Raw genomic sequence first — 25,761 nt, 5'->3', positions numbered from 1 at the left:
CTTTGACCTGTTCTCCATGAGGAAAGTAGTGCACCAGCTCTGCCAGATAAGGGGGACCTTCTACGAACGTGGAGACAAAGCCAGCTGCCAGCTGAGAAAGCAAGACAACCACGAGGAAAAAAGCACAGATTAGGGATAACAAAGGCAGACTGGTAGCGGAGCCGGGAAAGGTCAACGATGCGTTTGAGGCCTTCTACCGGGGGCTGTACACCTCCGAGCCCCTGAGGGGGACTTAAGGATGAGGCCGTTCCTCGATGGACTGGACATGCCAGTCGTGGGGTAGGATAGGAAATGGGGGCTGGAAGCACCATTAAAACTGGGAGAAGTCATGGAGAGCATCAATTCCATTTAGGCGGGGAAGTTCTTGTGACCAGATGGATTCACGGCGGACATCCATTAAAAATCTGCGACGGCACTGGCCTCCATCTGCGGAAGATATTCACAGACTCGCTAGCAAGGGGCATCCTGCCTCCAGTGCCAGCAGAAACCTCAATCTCACTGATAACCAAGAAAGACAAAGACACAACAGAATGCAGGTCTTACAGACCCATCTCGCTGCTCAATGTAGACACAAATAACTGGCCAAAATCCTAGGCAGGTGACTGGAGAACTGCTCACAGAGGACCAGATGACTTTGTTAAGGGAGCACCTAACGTCGCACAGCAGGCGCCTGCTAAACGTGACAATGACCCATCCGGGGAGAGGCCACCAGAGATGATCTTCTCCCTAGACACAGAAACAGCCTTTGACAGAATCGGGTGGAAGTACCTCATAGAGGTACTGAATGGGTTGGGCTTGGAGCAGGGTTCCACAGCATGGGTGAAACATCTGTACAGCACTCCCATGTCGAGTGTGCAGACTGAACACCACCAGCTCCGAATACAGGCACAAGACAGAGACGCCCGCTGTCCACTGGCTCGATTGCCAATTTTTTCGCTGCACTCAGAGCAGCGAAAAACTGGAAGGGGATCCGGAGGCGAGACCGAGAGCGCAGAGTCTCACTCTATACGAATGACCTGCTCCTCTCTGTTGCATACACTCAAAGCAGTGTGGAAGGGATCATGGCACTCCAGAATGTGTTTGGAGCCTTCTCGGGCTACAAACGTAACCTGAGAAAAAGCAAGAGAGTGGGGCAGAACTGGAGGGACTGCCATTTAAACAAGCTCATAACAAATTCCACTACCTGGGGATCCAAATTACCCACGATTCGACATGGATCCACAAATGGAATCTGACAAGTCTGGTGGAAGACGTAAAAAAGGACTTGCAGAGGTGGGACTCGCTCCTACTGTCCCTGGCAGGGAGAGTGCAGTTGATTAAGATGAACGTACTGCCCTGGTTACTCTTCCTGTTCTGATCCATACCAACCTACATCCCCAAGGCCTTCTTTAACACAGTAGAAAAAATTATTATGCCGTTTGTGTGGAAAGAGAAGAATCCAAGGATCCCCCAAGAAGTCTTGCACAGAACGAGCAGCATGAGAGGCCTGGCCCCCTCAAACCTGCAATACTACCACTGGGCAGCCACAGCAGAAGGAGTGAGGGGATGGATAAAGGAGCCAGAAGCAGAATGAGTAAGGAATGAGCAGTGGTAGTGAAATTACTGGAGAGAATTCTTCGAGACAGGATCTACTCCCATTTGGAAGCAAATGGACGTATTAGTGAGAGGCAGCACGGTTTTGTGAAGGGGAGGTCGTGTCTCACTAACTTGATAGAGTTTTTCGAGGAGGTCACTAAGATGATTGATGCAGGTAGGGCAGTAGATGTTGTCTATATGGACTTCAGTAAGGCCTTTGACAAGGTCCCTCATGGTAGACTAGTACAAAAGGTGAAGTCACACGGGATCAGGGGTGAGCTGGCAAGGTGGATACAGAACTGGCTAGGCCATAGAAGGCAGAGAGTAGCAATGGAGGGATGCTTTTCTAATTGGAGGGCTGTGACCAGTGGTGTTCCACAGGGATCAGTGCTGGGACCTTTGCTCTTTGTAGTATATATAAATGATTTGGAGGAAAATGTAACTGGTCTGATTAGTAAGTTTGCAGACGACACAAAGGTTGGTGGAATTGCGGATAGCGATGAGGACTGTCGGAGGATACAGCAGGATTTAGATTGTCTGGAGACTTGGGCGGAGAGATGGCAGATGGAGTTTAATCCGGACAAATGTGAGGTAATGCATTTTGGAAGGTCTAATGCAGGTAGGGTATATACAGTGAATGGTAGAACCCTCAAGAGTATTGAAAGTCAAAGAGATCTCGGAGTACAGGTCCACAGGTCATTGAAAGGGGCAACACAGGTGGAGAAGGTAGTCAAGAAGGCATACGGCATGCTTGCCTTCATTGGCCGGGGCATTGAGTATAAGAATTGGCAAGTCATGTTGCAGCTGTATAGAACCTTAGTTAGGCCACACTTGGAGTATAGTGTTCAATTCTGGTCGCCACACTACCAGAAGGATGTGGAGGCTTTAGAGAGGGTGCAGAAGAGATTTACCAGAATGTTGCTTGGTATAGAGGGCATTAGCTATGAGGAGCGGTTGAATAAACTCGGTTTGTTCTCACTGGAACGAAGGAGGTTGAGGGGAGACCTGATAGAGGTATACAAAATTATGAGGGGCATAGACAGAGTGGATAGTCAGAGGCTTTTCCACAGGGTAGAGGGGTCAATTACTAGGGGGCATAGGTTTAAGGTGAGAGGGGCAAGGTTTAGAGTAGATGTACGAGGCAAGTTTTTTACGCAGAGGGTAGTGGGTGCCTGGAACTCGCTACCGGAGGAGGTAGTGGAAGCAGGGACGATAGGGACATTTAAGGGGCATCTTGACAAATATATGAATAGGATGGGAATAGAAGGATACGGACCCAGGAAGTGTAGGAGATTGTAGTTTAGTCGGGCAGCATGGTCGGCACGGGCTTGGAGGGCCGAAGGGCCTGTTCCTGTGCTGTACATTTCTTTGTTCTTTGTTGTTGAGTAATAATGGAGGAGAGTTTCTGGACAGGGACATCCTTCCAGGCCCTGGCTGCAGCAGCGCTCCCATCCTCACCAGCCAAACACTCAACACTGACTTCTACACGGACAATAGACTGACAACGATAGAAGAACTGATGGAGAGGTTTCAACTGACCTGGGAGAACGGCTTACGACACATGCAAGTAAAAACCTACTCCGCAGAGAAACAACAACGTATCCATGGGTTCTGGGACACTCCTTATTAGAGTAACTGTTGGACGTGTGTTACTTTGGTGGGGGAAACTGTTGGTAAAGACACGCTCCCCATTGGACGACACAAGAAAAAAGTGGAAGGAAGACCTCGGGATTGAAATAGGGTGGGCACGATGGAGCGAAGCACTGAACAGGGTTAACTCTACCTCCACATGTGCAAGGCCTAATGCAGCTAAAGGTGGTGCACAGAACACACCTAACCGAACCTGAATGAGCAGGTTCTCTGAGATGGAGGACAAATGTGAACGGTGCCAGGGAGGCCCAGCCAACCACAACCACATAGTCTGGGCATGCCCTAAACTGGTTGGTTCTAGACAGCCTTCTTCGAGGCAACATCCAAGGTTCTGGGGGTGAGCGTGGAGCCGTGCCCAAAAGTGTCAGTCTTAAGGGTATCAGACCAGCCAAAACCCTTAAGGGGGAGGGGGTGCAATGCCCTAGCCTTTGCCTCCTTAATCGCCCGCCGGAGAACGCTGTTCGGCTGGGTGATCAGCAGCGCCACCCAATGCTGCAGACTGGCTGGAAAATCTGTCGGAATTTCTCCTACTGGAGAAAATGAAATTCAGCATCTGGGAGTCGGAAGAAGGCTTCCACAAGACGTGGAGGCCAATCACCAATCTGTTCAAGGACCTGGTTATAGCCAGCAACCAATGGAGCAAAAGGAAGGGGTGCCCCACAAAGAGACCACAAGCACCAATGAAATGGGAGATAGAAGGGGGGGGGAAGGTGGAGAAGGAGGGAGAAAATAGGGAGGCACATACGCTGATCATACCCTGTTCAGGGGGGCCACCACTCCCCAGATTAGAAGTTTGTAAATACGTGCAGCCGACTAGGATTGATTTTTTACTATGTAATATATGTGTCACTATGTGACCATGCTATGTATGATAATGAAAAACCAATGCAAAATATTCTGTATAATAAAAGAATGGCGGGGGGGGGGGGCGGTTTAGGGGTCTTTAATATTTGTTTTTTGCAAATTGTATTTGGTTTGTACAGATTTGTTTATTTTGCATTGTATAAAATGAAAAAGCCTCAATAAAAACATTTGAAAAAATAGTAAATGGGTGGTAAAAGGCAGAGGGCCAATTAGGGACCAATAAGGGGATTTAAGCATGGATGCAGAGCGTGGAGCTCAGGTGTTAAATGAATGTTAGTAGCTGTCTTTACCAAAGAGCAAGATGCCACCCAGACCATGGTGGACGAGGAGATCATTCAGACACAGGTAGAATTTGAAATTGAAAAGAAGGAATTTTGGATCGGCTATCTGTATTGAAAGTTGATAAGGCACCAGGCATCCAAGGATACTGAGGAAAGTGAGAGTGGAAATTGAGGAGGCTCTGACCATAATTGTGCAGTCTTCCTTATTCCAGGCAGTGCCTGAGGATTAGAGAATTGCAAGCATTGCCCCTTTCTTCAAAAAAGAATATAAAAATAAGCCCAGTAACTACTGGCCAGTCAGTTTAACTTGGATGGTGGGGAAACGTTTAGAAACAACAATGTGGGACAAAATTAATAGTAAGGTGGATAAATGTAGGCGAATTAAGGAAAGACCCCTCCCCGTGTTGTCCCTCTTTGCCCATCTCCGACACTCTGCGCCCCCCCCCCTCTCTACTCCTTCCAGTTCTAAACAGACCGACAAATTGCCCCCATGCAGTAAGGAAGCCTTTCTCCAACCCTCGGATGACGTATTTTATCTTCTCCAGGTGGAGAAATTCCGAGAGGTCAGCAAGCCAGTCTGCAGCTATGGGTGGTGCTGCCGATCGTCAACCTAGCAGGATTCTTCAGCGTACAATTAGGGAAGCGAAAGCAAGGGTGGCGGCCCTCTTCCCATGTGTAGCTCTGGCTGCTCTGATACCCGAAAATTGCCACATTTGGGAATGGCTTCACCCTCACCCCCACAACCTTGGACATTGCCTTGGAGAAGGCTGTCCAGAACCCAGCAAGTTTGGGACAAGCCAAGAACATGTGGTCGACCAGGCCCCTCTGGCACCGTTCACATTTATCTTCCACCTCCATGAGAAGCTGCTCATTCGGGTTCTGTTCAGGTGTGCTCTGTGCGCCACTTTGAACTGCATGAAGCTGAGTCTTGCGCAGGAGGAGGTCGAGTTGGCCCTGCTCAGTGCTTCGCTCCAGAGTCCCCAGTTCTGTCCTCAGTTCATCCTCCCATTTCCATCTGGTCTCAACCAGTGGTGTTCGAGCTCTGTCCAGTAGCTGTTCGTATATTTTCCCACAGAGTCCCCCCTCCTTACTATCTGTGCTCATCAGGTCCTCTAATAGTGTCGTCTCCAGGTCCCTGGGGTTTCCTATTGTATCTGTGCGGCGGAAATGTTTTATTTGTAAGTATCTCATTTCCTGTCCTGTCGGCAATTCCCATTCCTCTGTCAGTTTGTTCAGCGTCGCTAGTCTGTGCCCTACGTAAACGTCCCTAACTGTCAGTGCTCCCTGTCCTGTCTCCATTTTTTAAACATTGCGTCTAGAATGGCTGGCGGGAATCTGTAGTTACCGCAGATAGGGGCCATGGGGGCCATCCCAGTGAGCCCGAAAAGTTGTCTTAGCTGGCCCCACGTTTTCAGTGTGGCCATGACCACTGGGCTCTATGTGTATTTCGTGGTGGGGGATGGGAGTGCTGTCGTGGCCAGGGCCCGGACGGTCGTTCCCTTGCAGGAGGCCTCCTCCATCTGTACACACTCCGAGTTGGGCTCATGCATCCATCCCCTCATCTTTCTGCTGTCCAGTGGTAGTATTAGAGGTTTGGCAGTGCCAGGCCTCCCTTTATTTTTCTCCTTTGCAGTGTTGATTTGGGGACTCTTGGATTTTTGCCCCATAAGACACAGGAGCAGAATTAGGCCACTCGGCCCATCGCGTCCGCTCCGCCATTCAATCATGGCTGATATTTTTCTCATCCCCATTCTCCTGCCCTTGATCCCCTTATTCATCAAAAACCCATCCATCTCTGTCTGAAAGACACTCAGTGATTTGGCCTCCACAGCCTTCTGCGGCAAAGAGTTCCACAGATTCACTACCCTTTGGCTGAAGAAATTCCTCCTCATCTCTGTTTTAAAGGATAGTCCCTTTAGTCTCAGATTGTGTCCTCTGCTTCTAGTTTTTCCGACAAGTGGAAACACCCTCTCCAGGTCCACTCTTTCCAGGCCTCGCAGTATCCTATAAGTTTCAATAAGATCCCGCCTCATCCTTCTAAACTCCAACAAGTACAGACCCAGAGTCGTCAACCGTTCCTCATACGACAAGCTCTTCATTCCAGGGCTCATTGTTGTGAACCTCCTCTGGACCCTTTCTAAGGCCAGCACATCCTTCCTTAGATACGGGGCCCAAAACTGCTCACAATACTCCAAATGGGGTCTGACCAGAGCCTTATACAGCCTCAGATGTACATCCCTGGTCTTCTATTCTAGCCCTCTCGACATGAATGCTAACATTGCATTTGCCTTCCGAACTGCCAACTGAACCTGCAACCTGCATGTTAACCTTAAGAGAATCGTGAACAAGGACTCCAAAGTCCCATTGTGCTTCTTATTTCCTTTTTAATAAAAAAATTTTTTTTATTAAAGGTTTTCATAAAATATCAATAACAAAATGAGAAAGAAAAAAGAACCCAACAGGGGTAAGTACAAAACACAATCTAAAAAATCAACCCCCCCAAACCCCTTTATTATACCGAAATAATAAATTAACATTAACACCCCGACTTCAGACAACAGGTGTATACACTCCCTCAGACCCTTCCAGTGTAAATAACATAAACAAAAATAAAGTAAACCCCCCCCCCCCCCACCCCCCACCCCCCGAGCTGCTGCTGCCATTGACCAATGTCTAGCGTTCTGCCAGAAAGTCTAAGAACGGTTGCCACTGCCTAAAGAACCCTTGTACCGACCCTCTCAAGGCGAATTTCACCCTCTCCAATTTAATGAACCCTGCCATATCGCTGATCCAGGATTCCACACTTGGGGGCCTCGTATCTTTCCACTGAAGGAGAATCCTCCGCCGGGCTACCAGGGACGCAAAGGCCAGAATTCCAGCCTCTTTCGCCTCCTGCACTCCCGGCTCCTCTGCCACCCCAAATATTGCGAGCCCCCAGCTCGGTTTGACCCTGGATCCTACCACCCTCGACACCGTCCTCGCTACGCCCTTCCAAAATTCCTCCAGCGCTGGGAATGCCCAGAACATATGGGTGTGATTTGCTGGGCTCCCTGAGCACCTAACACACCTGTCCTCACCCCCTGCTCATCCTTGTCCCGGTCATGTGTGCCCTGTATGAGGCTGAGCCTCGCGCATGAAGAGGAAGAGTTCACCCTCCCAAGGGCATCTGCCCACGTCCCCTCTTCGATCTCCTCTCCCAACTCCTCCTCCCACTTACCTTTCAACTCCACCACCGAGGCCTCCTCCTCCTCCTGCATCACCTGGTAAGTTTCCGAGATCTTCCCCAATCCCCCCCCCCCCCCCCCCCCGAGAGCACCCTGTCCTGTACTATGTGTGGCAGTAGCTGTGGGAATTCCCCCACCTGCCGTCTGGCAAACGCCCTTACCTGTAAGTACCTGAAGGTGTTCCCCGGGGGGAGCCCGTACTTCTCCCCCAGCTCACCCAAGCTCGCGAACTTCCCGTCCACAAACAGGTCCCCTAACTTTCGTATGCCTGCCCTGTGCCACCCCGAAAACCCTCCACCTGTTCTTCCTGGGGCGAACCGGCGGTTCCCCCGTAATGGGGTCCACGCCGAGGCCCTAACTTCCCCCCTATGCCGCCTCCACTGCCCCCAAATTTTGAGGGCCGCCACCACCACCGGGCTCGTGGTATACCTCCTTGGAGGGAGCGGCAGCGGCGCTGTTGCCAGTGCCCCCAGACTCGTACCCACACAGGACGCCGTCTCCAGCCTCTTCCATGCAGCCCCCTCCCCCTCCATCACCCACTTGCGCACCATTGTCGCATTGGCGGCCCAGTAGTACCCACAGAGGTTGGGAAGCGCCAGCCCCCCCTATCTCTACTCCGCTCCAGGAACACCCTTCTCACCCTCGGAGTCCCTCGCGCCCACACAAACCCCATTATACTCCTGTTAACCCGCCTGAAAAAAGCCTTCGGGATAAACACGGGGAGGCACTGGAACAGGAACAAAAACCTTGGGAGCACCGTCATTTTGATTGACTGCACCCTACCCGCCAGGGACAGGGGCAACGCGTCCCACCTCTTGAACTCCTCCTCCATTTGCTCCACCAGCCTTGTAAAGTTAAGCCTATGCAGGGCCCCCCAGCTCCTGGCCACCTGGACCCCCAAATATCTGAAACTCCTCTTCGCCCTTTTTAGTGGGAGCTCGCCAATCCCCCTCTCCTGGTCCCCTAGCTGAACTACGAACAGCTCGCTCTTCCCCATATTGAGCTTGTAACCCGAAAAGTCCCCGAATTCCCTAAGCATCCTCATTACCTCTGGCATTCCTCCCACCGGGTCCGCTACATACAGCAGCAGGTCGTCCGCATAAAGCGACACCCTGTGCTCCTTCCCACCCCGCACCAACCCCCTCCAGTTCCTCGACTCTCTCAGTGCCATAGCCAGGGGTTCAATCGCCAGTGCGAAGAGCAGGGGGGACAGGGGACGCCCCTGTCTCGTCCCTCAGTGCAACCGAAGGTACTCGGACCTCCTCCTATTTGTGGCCACACTCGCCATCGGGACCTCGTACAACAGCCTAACCCACCTGACAAACCCCTCCCCAAACCCAAACCTCTTCAGCACCTCCCACAGGTACCCCCACTCTACCCTATCGAAGGCTTTCTCAGCGTCCATCGCCACCACTATCTCCGCCTCCCCCTCCCTCGCCGGCATCATGATAACGTTCAAAAGCCTCCGCACATTCGCGTTCAACTGTCTCCCCTTCACAAACCCCGTCTGGTATTCATGGATGATCTGCGGCACACAATCCTCAATCCTCGTGGCTAAGACCTTCGCCAGCACCTTGGCATCTACATTTAGCAAGGAAATCAGTCTGTAAGACCCACATTGCAGGGGATCCTTGTCCCACTTCAGGATCAAGGAGATCAGTGCCCGGGACATCGTCGGGGGTAAAGCCCCCCCCCCCCCCCCCTCCCTTGCCTCATTAAAGGTCCTAACTAACAGCGGGCCCAACAGGTCCATATATTTTTTATAGAACTCGACCGGGAAACCGTCCGGCCCCGGTGCCTTCCACGCCTGCATGCTTCCTATCCTTTGATCAGCTCCTCCAGCCCAATCGGGGCCCCCAGTCCCGCCACCAGTCCCTCTTCCACCTTTGGAAACCACAATTGGTCCAGGAAACGGCCCATCCCTCCCTCCTCCCATGGGGGCTCGGATCGGTACAATTCCTCGTAGAAGTCCCAGAAGACCCCATTGATGCCAACCCCATTCCGCACCACGCTCCCTCCCCTGTCCTTAACTCCCCCGGTCTCCCTAGCTGCGTCCCGCTTCCGAAGCTGATGCGCCAGCATCTGGCATGCCTTTTCCCCATACTCGTAGACCGCCCCCTGGGCATTCCTCCACTGCACCTCCGCCTTCCTGCTGGTCACCAGGTCGAATTCGGCATGGAGGCTGCGCCTCTTCCTCAACAATCCTTCCTCAGGTTCTTCCGCATACCTCCTGTCTACCCTCACCATCTCCCCCACCAGCCTCTCCCTCTCCCCCCGCTCCCTCCGCTCCTTGTGGGCCCTGATGGAGATCAGCTCTCCCCTCACCACCGCCTTCAGTGCCTCCCATACCATCCCCACTCGGACCTCCCCGTTGTCGTTGGTCTCCAGGTACCTCTCTATACTTCCTCGGACCCGCTCGCTCATCTCCTCGTCCGCAAACAGCCCCACCTCCAAGCGCCACAGTGGGCGCTGGTCCCTCTCCTCCCCCATCTCCAAGTCCACCCAATGCGGGGCGTGGTCCGAAATGTCTCTTGCCGAATACTCGGTATCCTCTACTCTCGCTATCAGCGCCCTACTCAAAATGAAAAAGTCGATTCGAGAATAAGCCTTATGGACATGTGAGAAGAATGAAAATTCCCTAGCCTTGCAAATCTCCAAGGCTCCACCCCTCCCATTTGGTCCATAAATCCCCTCAACACTCTAGCCGCCGCCGGCTTCCTACCCGTCCTAGACCTGGAGCGATCCAGTGCAGGATCCAACACCGTGTTAAAGTCTCCCCCCATTATCAGGCCCCCCACTTCCAAGTCTGGGATCCGACCCAACATACGCAGCATAAAACCCGCATCGTCCCAGTTCGGAGCACACACATTGACCAGTACCACCCTCTCTCCCTGCAACTTACCACTTACCATTATGTACCTACCGCCATTATCTGCCACAATGCTCGACACCTCGAATAACACCTTCTTTCCCACCAAGATCGCCACCCCTCGATTTTTGGCATCTAGCACCGAGTGAAACACCTGAGCTACCCACCCTTTCCTCAGTCTTACCTGGTCTGCCACCTTCAGGTGTGTCTCCTGGAGCATAACCACATCCGCCTTGAGGCCCTTCAGGTGCGCGAACATGCGGGCCCGCTTAACCAGCCCATTCAGTCCCCTTCCATTCCAGGTTATCAGCCGGATTAGGGGGCTACCCGCCCCCCTCCCCTGCCGACTAGCCATGACCCCTCCTCGGCCAGCCAGGCGCCCGCACCCCACACCCGGCCCGTTCCCCACAGCGGCATACCCCTGTCTTGACCCACCCCACTCGCTCCAGCTCCTCCTTGATCTTAGCAGCAGCAACTCGATTCCCCCCCACCCCCCACCGGCTAGGACCCATCCTAGCTGGTTTACTCCCCCCATTGCACTTCCGCAAGTCAGCTGACTCCTGCTGACCCCGGCCACTCCCGCCTCCCCTTCGACTCTTCCCATTGTGTGGCACACCCTCCTCTCCCGCTCCCCATTCACAGGCTCTCCCCCTCTGTTCTAAGCGCGGGAAACAATCCTCGCTTCCCCGCCCCGGTCCTGTCCCCCCCCCAGTCTTCGGCGCGGGAAAAAAAATCCCGCGCTCTCCACCTACCAGGCCCCGCCACCAACCAAAACAGTGCCCAACCCCCCCCCATTCACCCTCCCCAACCCGAAAGAGAAAAACACAGAGAAAAAGAAACCCAAAACAATGCAAAGGCCCCCCCCCCGAACCAAAAATAGGCATAACATATCCACCGCAGTCCCCAATCGCCCATCCCGACCCTCAGCCTGTGTCCAGCTTCTCGGCCTGAACAAAGGCCCACGCCTCCTCCGGAGACTCAAAATAATGGTGCCGGTCCTTGTGGGTAACCCACAATCGCGCCGGCTGCAACATGCCAAACTTCACCCCCTTCCTGTGCAGCACCGCCTTCGCTCGATTGTACCCGGCCCTCCTCTTCGCCACCTCCGCACTCCAGTCCTGATATATCCGAACCTCCGCATTCTCCCACCTGCTGCTCCTCTCCTTCTTGGCCCACCTGAGCACACACTCCCGATCGACGAACCGATGGAACCGCACCAGCACCGCCCGCGGAGGCTCGTTAGCCTTGGGCCTCCTCGCCAATACTCTATGGGCCCCTTCCAGCTCCAGGGGCTCCTGGAAGGACCCCGCTCCCATCAGCGAGTTCAACATGATGACCACATAGGCCCCCACGTCCAGCCCCTCCGGGAGGCCCAGAATCCGCAGATTCTTCTGCCTCGACCGATTCTCCATCTCCTCGAACCGCTCCTGCCATTTCTTGTGGAGCGCCTCGTGCGCCTCCACCTTTACCGCCAGGACTAAGATCTCGTCCTCATTGACAGAGATCTTTTGTTGAGCCTCTCGGATCGCCACCCCCTGGGCCGTCTGTGTCTCCAGCAGCTTATCAATAGAAGCCTTCATCGGCTCTAGCAGGTCCTTTTTAATCTCTCTGAGGCAGCGCTGGATACCCTCCTGTTGCTCCTCCGCCCACTGCCTCCACGCTGCCTGGTCTCCGCCCGCCGTCATTTTGTCCTTCTTCCCTCCCTTCTTCTGGTCCACCACCACCTTTTTTGTCACCCCGCTCCTAGTTAAAGCCATATACTGACGGGGAACTATTATTAACTCCTTCCCACACCGGGAAACGTCGAAAAAGTGCCCTTGGGGGCCCTGAAAAGAGCCCAAAAGTCTCGAGAGGGAATCCTTTTGACAGTGTTCGCTTCACCAATCTGCCCCAAAATGTCCGTGGAAACTCCTGAAAAAGGACTAAGTGTCCGTTCCAGGCGGGAGCTGCCGAATGCGTGACCTAATCCTCCATGGCCGCCACCGGAAGCCTCGTCCCCGCTTCTTCAGCGGCCCTGGTGAGATCTTTTCACAGTTGTTCCCTCTGCTGTTAGAATTCACTTTTGATAAAGGTCCTCAGGACTGTTTGCAGCTTTAAGCTTGCCCTTCCCCCGCTTGCATGCTGCAAACTGCTGCAAATGCTGTTTATCCTGTTGCAGCCAAATCTTCCACTGCTTCTGCCGGGCCTGGCAGCCAAAAGACACAACACTCCTGGGGGACACCGTCAGGGGAGTGTTGCAGTCCTCTTGCCACACCGGGAAATGTCAAACAAATGCTGTGGGGGCCCTGTAAAAGAGCCCAAAAGTCCGTTCCAAACGGGAGCTACCGAATATGGGACCGAGCTCTGCATAGCCGCACCCGGAAGTCGCTTCTGATTTCCTGAGCAACTTCCCATTTTGAAAATATTCTATGCCTCCATTTCTCCTTCCAAAGTGCACAACCTCACACTTTTCCACATTGTATTCCATCTGCCACTTCTTTGCCCACTCTCCTAGCCTGTCCAAGTCCTTCTGCAACCCGCCTGCTTCCTCAATACTACCTGCCCCTCTACAGATCTTTGTATCATCTGCAAACATAACAAGGAACTTCAGCTCCTTCTTCCAGATCATTAATGTATATTGTGAAAAGTTGTGGTCCCAGCACCGACCCGAGGCACACTACTAGTCACCGGCTGCATCCTGAAAAAATCCTTTCAGAACAAAGAACAAAGAGAATTACAGCACAGTATCCGGCCCTTCGGCCCTCCAAGCCTGCGCCGACCATGCTGCCCATCTGAACTAAATTCCTTTACACTTCGGGGGTCCGTATCCCTCTATTCCCATCCTATTCATGTATTTGTCAAGATGCCCCTTAAACTATCGCCCCTGCTTCCACCACCTCCTCTGGCAGCGAGTTCCAGGCACCCACTTAGAACATAGAACATAGAACAATACAGCGCAGTACAGGCCCTTCGGCCCACGATGTTGCACCGAAACAAAAGCCATCTAACCTACACTATGCCATTATCATCCATATGTTTATCCAATAAACTTTTAAATGCCCTCAATGTTGGCGAGTTCACTACTGTAGCAGGTAGGGCATTCCACGGCCTCACTACTCTTTGCGTAAAGAACCTACCTCTGACCTCTGTCCTATATCTATTACCCCTCAGTTTAAAGTTATGTCCCCTCGTGCCAGCCATATCCATCCGCGGGAGAAGGCTCTCACTGTCCACCCTATCCAACCCCCTGATCATTTTGTATGCCTCTATTAAGTCTCCTCTTAACCTTCTTCTCTCCAACGAAAACAACCTCAAGTCCGTCAGCCTTTCCTCATAAGATTTTCCCTCCATACCAGGCAACATCCTGGTAAATCTCCTCTGCACCCGCTCCAAAGCCTCCACGTCCTTCCTATAATGCGGTGACCAGAACTGTACGCAATACTCCAAATGCGGCCGGACCAGAGTTCTGTACAGCTGCAACATGACCTCCCGACTCCGGAACTCAATCCCTCTACCAATAAAGGCCAACACTCCATAGGCCTTCTTCACAACCCTATCAACCTGGGTGGCAACTTTCAGGGATCTATGTACATGGACACCTAGATCCCTCTGCTCATCCACACTTTCAAGAACTTTACCATTAGCCAAATATTCCGCATTCCTGTTATTCCTTCCAAAGTGAATCACCTCACACTTCTCTACATTAAACTCCATTTGCCACCTCTCAGCCCAGCTCTGCAGCTTATCTATATCCCTCTGTAACCTGCTACATCCTTCCACACTATCGACAACACCACCGACTTTAGTATCGTCTGCAAATTTACTCACCCACCCTTCTGCGCCTTCCTCTAGGTCATTGATAAAAATGACAAACAGCAACGGCCCCAGAACAGATCCTTGTGGTACTCCACTTGTGACTGTACTCCATTCTGAACATTTCCCATCAACCACCACCCTCTGTCTTCTTTCAGCTAGCCAATTTCTGATCCACATCTCTAAATCACCCTCAATCCCCAGCCTCCGTATTTTTTGCAATAGCCTACCGTGGGGAACCTTATCAAACGCTTTGCTGAAATCCATATACACCACATCAACTGCTCTACCCTCGTCTACCTGTTCAGTCACCTTCTCAAAGAACTCAATAAGGTTTGTGAGGCATGACCTACCCTTCACAAAGCCATGCTGACTATCCCTGATCATATTATTCCTATCTAGATGATTATAAATCTTGTCCCTTATAATCCCCTCCAAGACTTTACCCACTACAGACGTGAGGCTCACCGGTCTATAGTTGCCGGGGTTGTCTCTGCTCCCCTTTTTGAACAAAGGGACCACATTTGCTGTCCTCCAGTCCTCTGGCACTATTCCTGTAGCCAATGATGACATAAAAATCAAAGCCAAAGGTCCAGCAATCTCTTCCCTGGCCTCCCAGAGAATCCTAGGATAAATCCCATCAGGTCCCGGGGACTTATCTATTTTCAGCCTGTCCAGAATTGCCAACACCTCTTCCCTACGTACCTCAATGCCATCTATTCTATTAGCCTGGGGCTCAGCATTCTCCTCCACAACATTATCTTTTTCCTGAGTGAATACTGACGAAAAATATTCATTTAGTATCTCGCCTATCTCTTCAGACTCCACACACAATTTCCCATCCCTGTCCTTGACTGGTCCTACTCTTTCCCTAGTCATTCGCTTATTCCTGACATACCTATAGAAAGCTTTTGGGTTTTCCTTGATCCTTCCTGCCAAATACTTCTCATGTCCCCTCCTTGCTCGTCTTAGCTCTCTCTTTAGATCCTTCCTCGCTACCTTGTAACTATCCATCGCCCCAACCGAAACTTCACACTTCATCTTCACATAGGCCTTCTTCTTCCTCTTAACAAGAGATTCCACTTCCTTGGTAAACCACGGTTCCCTCGCTCGACGCCTTCCTCCCTGTCTGACCGGTACATACTTATCAAGAACATGCAGTAGCTGATCCTTGAACAAGCCCCACTTATCCAGTGTGCCCAACACTTGCAGCCTACTTCTCCACCTTATCCCCCCCAAGTCACGTCTAATGGCATCATAATTGCCCTTCCCCCAGCTATAACTCTTGCCCTGCGGTGTATACTTATCCCTTTCCATCATTAACGTAAACGTCACCGAATTGTGGTCACTGTCCCCAAAGTGCTCTCCTACCTCCAAATCCAACACCTGGCCTGGTTCATTACCCAAAACCAAATCCAACGTGGCCTCGCCTCTTGTTGGCCTGTCAACATATTGTTTCAGGAAACCCTCCTGCACACACTGTACAAAAAACGACCCATCTATTGTACTCGAACTATATATTTTCCAGTCAATATTTGGAAAGTTAAAGTCTCCCATAATAACTACCCTGTTACTTTCGCTCATATCCAGAATCATCTTCGCCATCCTTTCCTCTACATCCCTAGAACTATTAGGAGGCCTATAAAAAACTCCCAACAGGGTGACCTCTCCTTTCCTGTTTCTAACTTCAGCCAATACTACCTCGGAAGAAGAGTCCCCATCTAGCATCCTCTCCGCCACCGTAATACTGCTCTTGACTAGCAGCGCCACACCTCCCCCTCTTTTGCCTCCTTCTCTGAGCTTACTAAAACACCTAAACCCCGGAACCTGCAACATCCATTCCTGTCCCTGCTCTATCCATGTCTCCGAAATGGCCACAACATCGAAGTCCCAGGTACCAACCCACGCTGCCAGTTCCCCTACCTTGTTTCGTATACTTCTGGCATTGAAGTAGACACACTTCAAACCACCTACCTGAACGCTGGCCCCCTCCTGCGACGTCAAATCTGTGCTCCTGACCTCTATACTCTCATTCTCCCTTACCCTAAAACTACAATCCAGGTTCCCATGCCCCTGCTGCATTAGTTTAAACCCCCCCAAAGAGCACTAACAAATCTCCCCCCCAGGATATTTGTGCCCCTCAGGTTCAGATGTAGAGGTCCCACCTTCCCCAGAAAGAGCCCCAGTTATCCAAAAATCTGAAACCCTCCCGCCTGCACCATCCCTGTAGCCACGTGTTTAAATGCTCTCTCTCCCTATTCCTCATCTCACTATCACGTGGCACGGGCAACAACCCAGAGATAACAACTCTGTTTGTTCTAGTTCTGAGCTTCCATCCTAGCTCCCTGAAAGCCTGCCTGACATCCTTGTCCCCTTTCCTACCTATGTCGTTGGTGCCAATGTGGACCACGACTTGGGGCTGCTCCCCCTCCCCCCTAAGGACCCGGAAAACACGATCCGAGACTTCCCTCTGTGTAAAAAAACTTGCCTCGTACATCTCCTCTAAACCTTGCCCCTCGCACCTGAAACCTATGCCCCCTAGTAATTTGACCCCTCTACCCTGGGAAAAAGGTCTCTGACTATCCACTCTGTCTGTGCCCCTCATAATTTTGTAGACCTCGATCAGATTGCCCCTCAACCTCCGTCATTCCAGTGAGAACAAACCAAGTTTATTCAACCTCTCCTCATAGCTAATGCCCTCCATACCAGGCCGCATCCTGGTAAATCTCTTCTGCACCCTCTCTAAAGCCTCCACATCCTTCTCGTAGTGTGGCGACCAGAATTGAACACTATACTCCAAATGTGGCCTAACTAAGGTTCTATACAGCTGCAACATGACTTGCCAATTTTTATACTCAATGCCCCGGCCAATGAAGGCAAGCATGCCGTATGCCTTCTTGACTACATTCTCCACCTGTGTTGCCCCTTTCAGTGACCTGTGGACCTGTACACCTAGATCTCTCTTGAGGATTCTACCATTCACTGTATATTCCTTTCCAGTATTGAACCTTCCAAAATGCATTACCTCACATTTGTCCGCATTAAACTCCACCTGCCATCTCTCCGCCCAAGTCCCCAAATGATCTAAATCTTGCTGTTTCCTCTGACAGTCCTCATCGCTATCCGCAATTCCACCAACTTTTCTGTCGTCCGCAAACTTACTAATTAGATCAGTTACATTTTCCTCCAAATCATTTATATATACTAAGAACAGCAAAGGTCCCAGCACTGAACACTGCTGAACACCACTAGTCACAGTCCTCCAATCAGAAAAGCACCCTTCCATTGTTACTCTGTCTTCTATGACCTAGCCAGTTCTGTATCCATCTTGCCAGCTCACCTCTGATCCCGTGTGACTTCATCTTTTGTACCAGTTGGCATGAGGGACCTTGTCAAAAGCCTTACTGAAGACCATATAGACAACATCCACTGCCCTACCTGCATCAATCATCTTTGTGACCTCCTCGAAAAACCCTGTCAAGTTAGTGAGACGCGACCACCCCTTCACAAAACCGTGCTGCCTCTCGCCAATACGTCCACTTGCTTCCAAATGGGAGTAGATCCTGTCTCGAAGAATTCTCTCCAGTAATTTCCTACCACTGACGTAAGGCTCACCGGCCTGTAGTTCCCTGGATTATCCTTGCTACCCTTCTTAAGCAGAGGAACAACATTGCCTATTCTCCAGTCCTCTGGGACATCACCTGCAGACAGTGAGGATCCAAAGATTTCTGTCAAGGCCTCAGCGATTTCCCCTCTCGCCTCCTTCAGTATTCTGGGGTAGATCCCATCAGGCACTGGGGACTTATTCACCTTAATATTTTTCAAGACGCCCAACACCTCGTCTTTTTGGATCTCAATGTGACCCAGGCTATCTACACACCCTTCTCCAGACTCAACATCCACCAATTCCTTCTCTTTGGTGAATACTGATGCAAAGTATTCATTTAGTACCTCGCCCATTTCCTCTGGCTCCACACATAAATTGGAGGGGCTGGTTTAGCTCATTGGGCTAAATCGCTGGCTTTTAAAGCAGACCAAGGCAGGCCAGCAGCACGGTTCAATTCCCGTACCAGCCTCCACGAACAGGCGCCATAATGTGGCGACTAGGGGCTTTTCACAATAACTTCATTGAAGCCTACTCGTGACAATAAGCGATTTTCATTTTTCAAATTCTCTCCCCTGTCCTTCAGTGGGCCAACCCTTTCCCTCTTGCTTTTTATGTACCATGTAAAAAAGTTTTGGGATTTTCCTTCACCCTATTTGCCAATGACTTTTTGTGACCCCTTTTAGCCGCCTTGGCTCCTTGCTTAAGTTCCTTCCTACTTTCCTTATATTCCACACAGGCTTTGTCTGTTCCCAGCCTTCTAGCCCTGACAAATGCCTCCTTTTTCTTTTTGACGAGGCCTACAATATCTCTTGTTATCCAAGGTTCCCGCAATTTGCCATATTTATCCTTCTTCCTCACAGGAACATGCCGGTCCTGAATTCCTTTCAACTGACATTTGAAAGTCTCCCACATGTCAGATGTTGATTTACCCTCAAACATTTGCCCCCAATCAGTTCCCACCTAATATTGTTATAATTAGCCTTCCCCAATTTAGCCTTATCCTTGTCCACCAGCACTTTAAAACTTACTGAATTGTGGTCACTGTTCCCGAAATTCTCCCCTACTGAAACTTCTGCCACCTAGCCGGGCTCATTCCCCAATACCGGGTCCAGTACAGCCCCTTCCCTAGTTGGACTATCTACATATTGTTTTAAGAAGCCCTCCTGGATGCTCCTTTCAAACTCTGTCCCGCCCAAGCCCCTTGCACTAAGTGAGTCCCAGTCAATATTGGGGAAGTTAAAGTCTTCCATCACAACAACCCTGTTGCTTTTCCTCCTTTCCAAAATCTGACTACCTATCTGCTCCTCTATCTCCCGCTGGCTGTTGGGAGGCCTGTAGTAAACCCCCAACATCGTGACTGCGCCCTTCTTATTCCTGATCTCTACCCATAAAGCCTGGCTGCCCTCTGAGGTGTCCTCCCGCAGTACAGCTGTGATATTCTCCCTAACCAGTTGTGCAACTGCTCCACCCCTTTTACATCCCCCTCTATCCCGCCTGAAACATCTAAATCCTGGAATGTTTAGCTGCCAATCCTGCCCTTCCCTCAACCAGGTCTCTGTAATGGCTACAACATCATAGTTCCAAGTACTAATCCAAGCTCTAAGTTCATCTTCTTTACCTGTTATACGTCTTTCATTGAAACATATGCACTTCAGGCCGCCAGTCCCGCTGTTTTCAACCACATCCCCCCTGTCTGCTCTTCCTCAGAGCCATACTAGCAGTATTCCCTAATTCTCCCTCAATTTTTTCACCTTCTGATTTATTGCTCCCCCACCTTGCCATACTAATTTAAACCCTCCCGTGTGACATTAGCAAACCTCGCGGCCAGGATATTTATACCTCTCCAGTTTAGGTGCAACCCGTCCTTCTTATACAGATCACACCTGCCCCGAAGAGCTCCCAGTGTTCCAGATAACTGAAACACTCCCTCCTACACCAGCGGTTTAGCCACGTGTTTAGCTGCTTTATCTTTCTATTTCTACCCTCACTGGCACGTGGCACAGGGAGTAATCCCGAGATTACAACTCTAGAGGTCCTGTCTTTCAACTGTCTGCCTAGCTCCCTGAACTCCTGCTGCAGGACCTTATCCCCATTCCTGCCTATGTCGTTAGTACCAATATATACCAAGACCATGCCTGTTTGCCCTCCCCCTTCAGGATGCCCGCTACCCATTCTGAGACATCCTGGACCCTGGCACCAGGGAGGCAACATACCATCCTGGAGTCTCTTTCACGTCCACAGAAGTGCCTATCTGTGCCCCTGACTATCGAGTCCCCTATGACTATTGCTGTTCTGTGCTTTGACCCTCCCTGCTGAACATCAGTGCCAGCTGTGGTGCCACTGCTCTGGTTGCTGCTGTTTTCCCCAGATCGGCTATTCCTCCCAACAGTATCCAAAATGGTATACCTGTTCGAGAGGGGGACAACCACAGAGGATTCCTGCACTGACTGCTTGCCCCTTCTGGTGGTCACCCATCTCTCTGCCTGCACCTTGGGTGTGACCACATCTCTATAAATCCTATCTATGGCGCTTTCCGTCACCTGCATGCTCCTAAGTGCATCCAACTACTGCTCCAACCGATCCATGCAGTCTGTGAGGAGCCGCAGTTGGGTGAGTTTATCCCCACTCTCTGCCTTCTGCCAGTCAGCCAATCCTCTATCCATGCCAGGATCCTACCCTTAACACTATGGGCTCTTAACTTAGTTAACAGTCTCCTTTGCAGCACATTGTCAAAGGCCTTCTGGAAATCTAAATACATCACGTCCATTGATTCTCCTTTGTCGAACTTCCTTGTTACTTCCTCAAAGAACTCTAACAGATTTGTCATACTTGACCTCCCCTTGATGAAGCCGTGCTGACTCAGTCCTATTTTATCATGCACTTCCAAGTACGCTGCGATCTCATCTTTAATAATTGACTCCAAAATCTTACCAATGACCGAAGTCAAGCTAACCGGCCTATAATTTCCCGTCTTCTGCCTACCTCCCTTCTAAAACAACGGTGTTGCATTAGCTACTTTCCAGTCCTCTGGGACCCTTCCTGCCTCCAATGATTCCTGAAAGATCACCACTGCCTCCACAATCTCCTCAGCTATCTCTTTTAGGGGCTTTTCACAGTAACGTCATTTGAAGCCTACTTGTGACAAAAAGCGATTTTCATTTTAGAATCCAGGGAGGTAGTCCATCCGGTCCAGGTGATTTATCCACCTTCAGACCTTTCAGTTTCCCCAGAACCTTCTCCTTAGTAATGGTCACTGCACTCACCTCTGCCCTGTGATTCTCCTGGAGCTCTGGCATCCCACTGGTGTCTTCCACCATGAAGACTGATGTAAAGTAACTATTCAGTTCGTCTGCCATTTCTTTGTTTCCTATTATTACTTCTCCAGCCACATTTTCAGTGGTCCAATGTCTAAGATTAAGGAATTAGCAAAGTTAATGCGTAGGACTCAGTCCAAGTTTAAGTCATGGCAACTGAGGTCAGCCAAGTGGAATGTGTGACCTGTCATATCACAGAATCACAGAATAATACAGTTTAGAAGAGGCTCTTCGGCCCATCAAGTCTGCACTGACGCATGAAAAACAACTGACCTGCCTACCCAATCCCATTTGCCAGCACTTGGTCCATAGCCTTGAATGTTACGATGTACCAAGTGCTCATCCAGGTACCTTTTAAAGGATGTGAGGCCACCCGCCTCTACCATCCTCCCAGGCAGTGCATTCCGGACCGTCACCACCCTCTGGGTAAAAAGGTTTTCCTCAAATTCCCCCCTAAACCCCCTGCCCCTCACCTTGAACATGTGTACCCTCGCAACTAACCCTTCACCCAACGGGAACAGCTGCTCCATATCATGCCCCTAATAATCTTGTACACCTCGATCAGGTCACCCCTCAATCTCTCCTCCTGTGAAACCAACCCAAGCCTTTCCAGCTTCTCTTCATAACTTAAATGTTCCATCCCAGGCAACATCCTGGTGAATCACCTTTGCATCCCCTCCAGTGCAATCGCATACTTCCCATAATGTGGCGACCCGAATTGCACATAGTATTCCAGCTGTGGCCTCACCAAAGTTCTATACAATTCCAGCATAACTTCCCTGCTTTTGTAATCTATGCCTCAATTGATAAAGGCAAATGGTCATATGCCTATTAACCTGCCCTTCTACCATCAGAGATCTATGGACAAACACACCAAGGTCCCTTTGTTCCTTAGAACTTCCCAGTGTCATGCCATTCATGGAACACTTCCTTGTCACTTTACTCCTCCCAAAGTGTATCACCTCACACTTTTCAGGGTTAAATTTCAGCTGCCGCTTTTCTGCCCATTTGACCATCCCGTCTATTTATGTCGGAAGTCATGGACCCTGCCGGCATCCTGGATGATCACATGTGCACGGAAGTGTCCTGAATACAGCCCGGGTTTCAGGCTCGAGCGGTAGCTGGAGACACTATGGCACATCCACGAGGCTAAGAGTTATGTGGATAGCACATTTGGAGAGGTGGTCACACTGTAGCTCAAGGAACTGGAGGAAAAAAGGGAATGGCTGACCACCAGGCAGTCAAAAAGAAACCGACAGGTGGTGCAGGAGTACCCTGGGTCCCGTTCTCAAATTGGGTTTCCATTTTGGAGGCTGGTTCTCCAAAGAAATGCAGACAGAGCAAAGCTTCTGTCACCATGAGCAGCTTGACCAAAGCAGGAACAATAGTGATAGAGGATACATTAATTAATGGAACAGACAGGACTTTCCGCGGCCACAGATGTGACTCCAGGATGGTGTGTTGCCTCCCTGGTGCCAGGGTCACAATGGGACGTACTGCACCTGAACCAGAATGGTACGAACATCCTTGCGGGTAGGTTTGCTCGTGCTGGTGGGCGGAGTTTAAACTAGTTTGACACGGAGAGATGACAGAATATTAATGCAATAGAGATACAGCATGTTGAATTTCAAGGAGGTAAGGTGAGGCTGGATGGCCTCTACTTTAATGCGAGGAGTATCATTGGTAAGACTGATGAATCAAGGGTGTGTATTGTCAAGTGGAGTTGCGATACTGTTGCCATCACAGAGATGTGGTTGAGGGAGGGACAGGACTGTGAGATCAACATTCCAGGGTATAGGATCTTTAGGTAGGACAGGGGAGTGTTTCAAAGAGGAAGTGGTGTCGCATTATTAATTAATGGGTCTGTTCCTGCAGTAAGGAGGGATGATATCTTGAAAGGGTCTTCTAATGAGGCTTTGTGGGTAGAGTTTAGGAATAAGAAGAGGGTAGTTACACTGCTAGGAGTGTATTATAGACCACCAAACACCGTACATTTTAAATTTGTAATAGAAAAGGAAAGAGATGGTCTGCAGAGGAGCATTTGGGATTGGGGCAGGCTAATTTTATGAAAATATGGCAGCACCTGGCCACAGTAGACTGAGAACAGCTACTTCTGGGTAAACCTACAGCAGAACACTGGGGGGTCACTCAAAATGTGATTGGCAAGAGTACAGGTCCAGTAGGCTTCCTTTCGGTTGAAATGTAGGAGCAACAAGTCCAGAGGTCCCTGGATGTCTAGGAATATTCTGACTGGACAGGAAGAAAATAGAGGCTTTTAACAGGTACAAAGGGAGCAAATCTACAGAGGCCCTCATGGAACATAGAATGTGCAGGGGGGAACTCCAAAAAGAAATTAGGAGAGCAATGGGGACATCAACACCACTGGCAGGTAAGATTAGGGAAAATCTCATATTCCATGAGTATAGCACGGTATAAGGCATAAGGCAGCACGGTAGCACAAGTGGTTAGCACTGTGGCTTCACAGCGCCAGGGTCCCAGGTTCGATTCCCCGCTGGGTCACTGTCTGTGCGGAGTCTGCACGTTCTCCCCATGTCTGCGTGGGTTTCCTCCGGGTGCTCCGGTTTTCTCCCAAAGTCCAAAGATGTGCAGGTTAGGTCGATTGGCCATAATAAATTGCCCTTAGTGACCAAAAAGGTTAGGAGGGGTTATTAGATTACGGGGATAGGGTGGAAGTGAGGGCTTAATTGGGTCAGTGCAGACTCGATGGGCCAAATGGTCTCCTTCTGCACTGTATGTTCTATGTTCTGTATCATGGGGATGAGGTTAGGGTTAGGGAAAGAGTAGTATTAGTGACCAAGGGGATAATCTATGTGTCGGGCAGGATGACATTGGTAGGGTGTTAAACGAGTACTTCACATTTGTCTTCACTTTGGAGAAGGAGATTGTAGGTACAAAATTCAAACAGAAGGACTGTGAGATTATTGAATAGTTTGACGTAGGGAGTGAGGAGGTACTGGAGGTTTTGGCAGGTTTAAAAGTGGACAAATCCCAAGGTCCAGATGAGTTGTTTTCAGGCTGCTGTGAGACATATGGGAGGAGATTACAGGGCCTCTGACCCAATTTTTTAATTCCTCGCTGGCCACCGGAGATATACCAGAGGACTGGACTACAGCATTAATGTGGTTCCACTTTTCAAGAATTGTGGTACAGATAAACCAGAGAAATATAGACCCGTGATTCTCACATCACTGGTAGGGAAACTATTCGAGAAAATTCTGAAGGGCAGGATCAATCTTCACTTGGAGAGGCAAGGTTTCAGCAGGGACAGTCAGCATGGCTTTGTCAGAGGGAGGTCATGCCTAACAAATGTGATTGGATTTTATGAAGAGGTGACCAGGTGTATAGATGTGGACAGTGCAGCTGACGTAGTTTAGATGGATTTCTGTAAAGCCTTTAACAAGGACCCACATGAAAGACTGATAAGGATGATAAAAGCACATGGGATCCAGGGTAACATGGGAAGTTGGATCTAAATTGACTTAGTGAGAAGAGACAGGGGCTGGTGGTAGAAGGCTATTTGTGTGAATGGAGGCCGGTGTCCAATGGTGGACCACAGGGATCAGTGCTGGGTCCTGACTGCTTGTGATACATATAAATGATATCGAAGAAAATGTTGGGGGGAGAGGTGGGGTGGGGGGGGGGGGGGGGGGGGGGGGAACGGGGGGACTGGGGGACTGGGAGAGAGAGCGATAGAGAGATGATAAGTAAATCTGCAGATGACACAAAGATTGGCCGGGTGGTTGGCAGTGAAGAAGAAGGTCTTAGGTTACAAGAAGATATAGACTGATTGGCCAGACCTCCAAATAGATATACTTGTTTAGGAAGATTTTGCATTCATCTGTCCAGGTGTTTAGTATCTAGATGTCAAATGATTTGAAATGAATCAGAAATTGTAACAAATTGTCACTTGCTGTTTCAGAAGTAGTGCCCCTTTCCCTCATTCTGGTCATTCAAGTTTTATCCTGTCAATTTGGCGACATTTTAGTGTCTAGATTTGCTCATGTTTTCAATGTTGTAATATTGCTCTGATTTAGGACTGGTTGCAAGAACAGTATGAATCATGCAAAGGATGGCATTCCTCATGAGTCTGAAAGCCGCTGCAGCTACTCACACCAGTATGATAACAGAGTGTATACCTGCAAGGTGAGTGCAATTCATTTATTGACATCCATTTTTTCTACGGTGATACTCCTGCAGTTCAAATCTAGCTCATACACTGACTGAAGAGAAAGCCGAGCGGTTACAGACAGGGCAATCATTCCACAGTAACAATCTGCATATTTCATCAATTCTGCTGGAACATAGATTTAAGTTTTAACATATATTTGTAGCACCTTGGGTCTTCCGGGGGTGGCATGTAGGTGGAGGTCGCATGTTAGGTGGCTGGAGTCTCTGGTTTTTGGACTTTTATGCCCAGTTTCAGGGGTAGTTTTTGGATGAGTTGGTGCAGGAAGTCATAAAGAGGTCGAGGAATGTTGAAGCCCAAGAAGAAAGGTCCTGGGAAGAAAGAGACTAATGTGAGTCCTGCAGGAAGAAAGGCGACAGGTGCTGGGTCATCGGGTGG

General features: G+C 50.2%; 1 protein-coding gene across 2 annotated transcripts in view; it reads left to right on the top strand.

The window, feature by feature from the left end:
• Positions 1-25,761, top strand: part of zfyve1 (zinc finger, FYVE domain containing 1) — a 248,588-nt gene that overhangs the window by 102,429 nt on the left and 120,398 nt on the right. For both annotated transcript variants that reach the window (XM_072487933.1, XM_072487926.1), the window contains exon 5: positions 25,232-25,340. In XM_072487933.1, the coding sequence (XP_072344034.1) occupies positions 25,232-25,340 (109 nt within the window). The remainder of the gene's footprint in view (positions 1-25,231; positions 25,341-25,761) is intronic.

The sequence above is a fragment of the Scyliorhinus torazame genome, chromosome 2 (assembly GCF_047496885.1).
Source record: "Scyliorhinus torazame isolate Kashiwa2021f chromosome 2, sScyTor2.1, whole genome shotgun sequence".
Classification (NCBI taxonomy): domain Eukaryota; kingdom Metazoa; phylum Chordata; class Chondrichthyes; order Carcharhiniformes; family Scyliorhinidae; genus Scyliorhinus; species Scyliorhinus torazame.
Note: the sequence above shows the minus strand (reverse complement) of the source record. Positions and strands in the feature narration are given on the sequence as shown.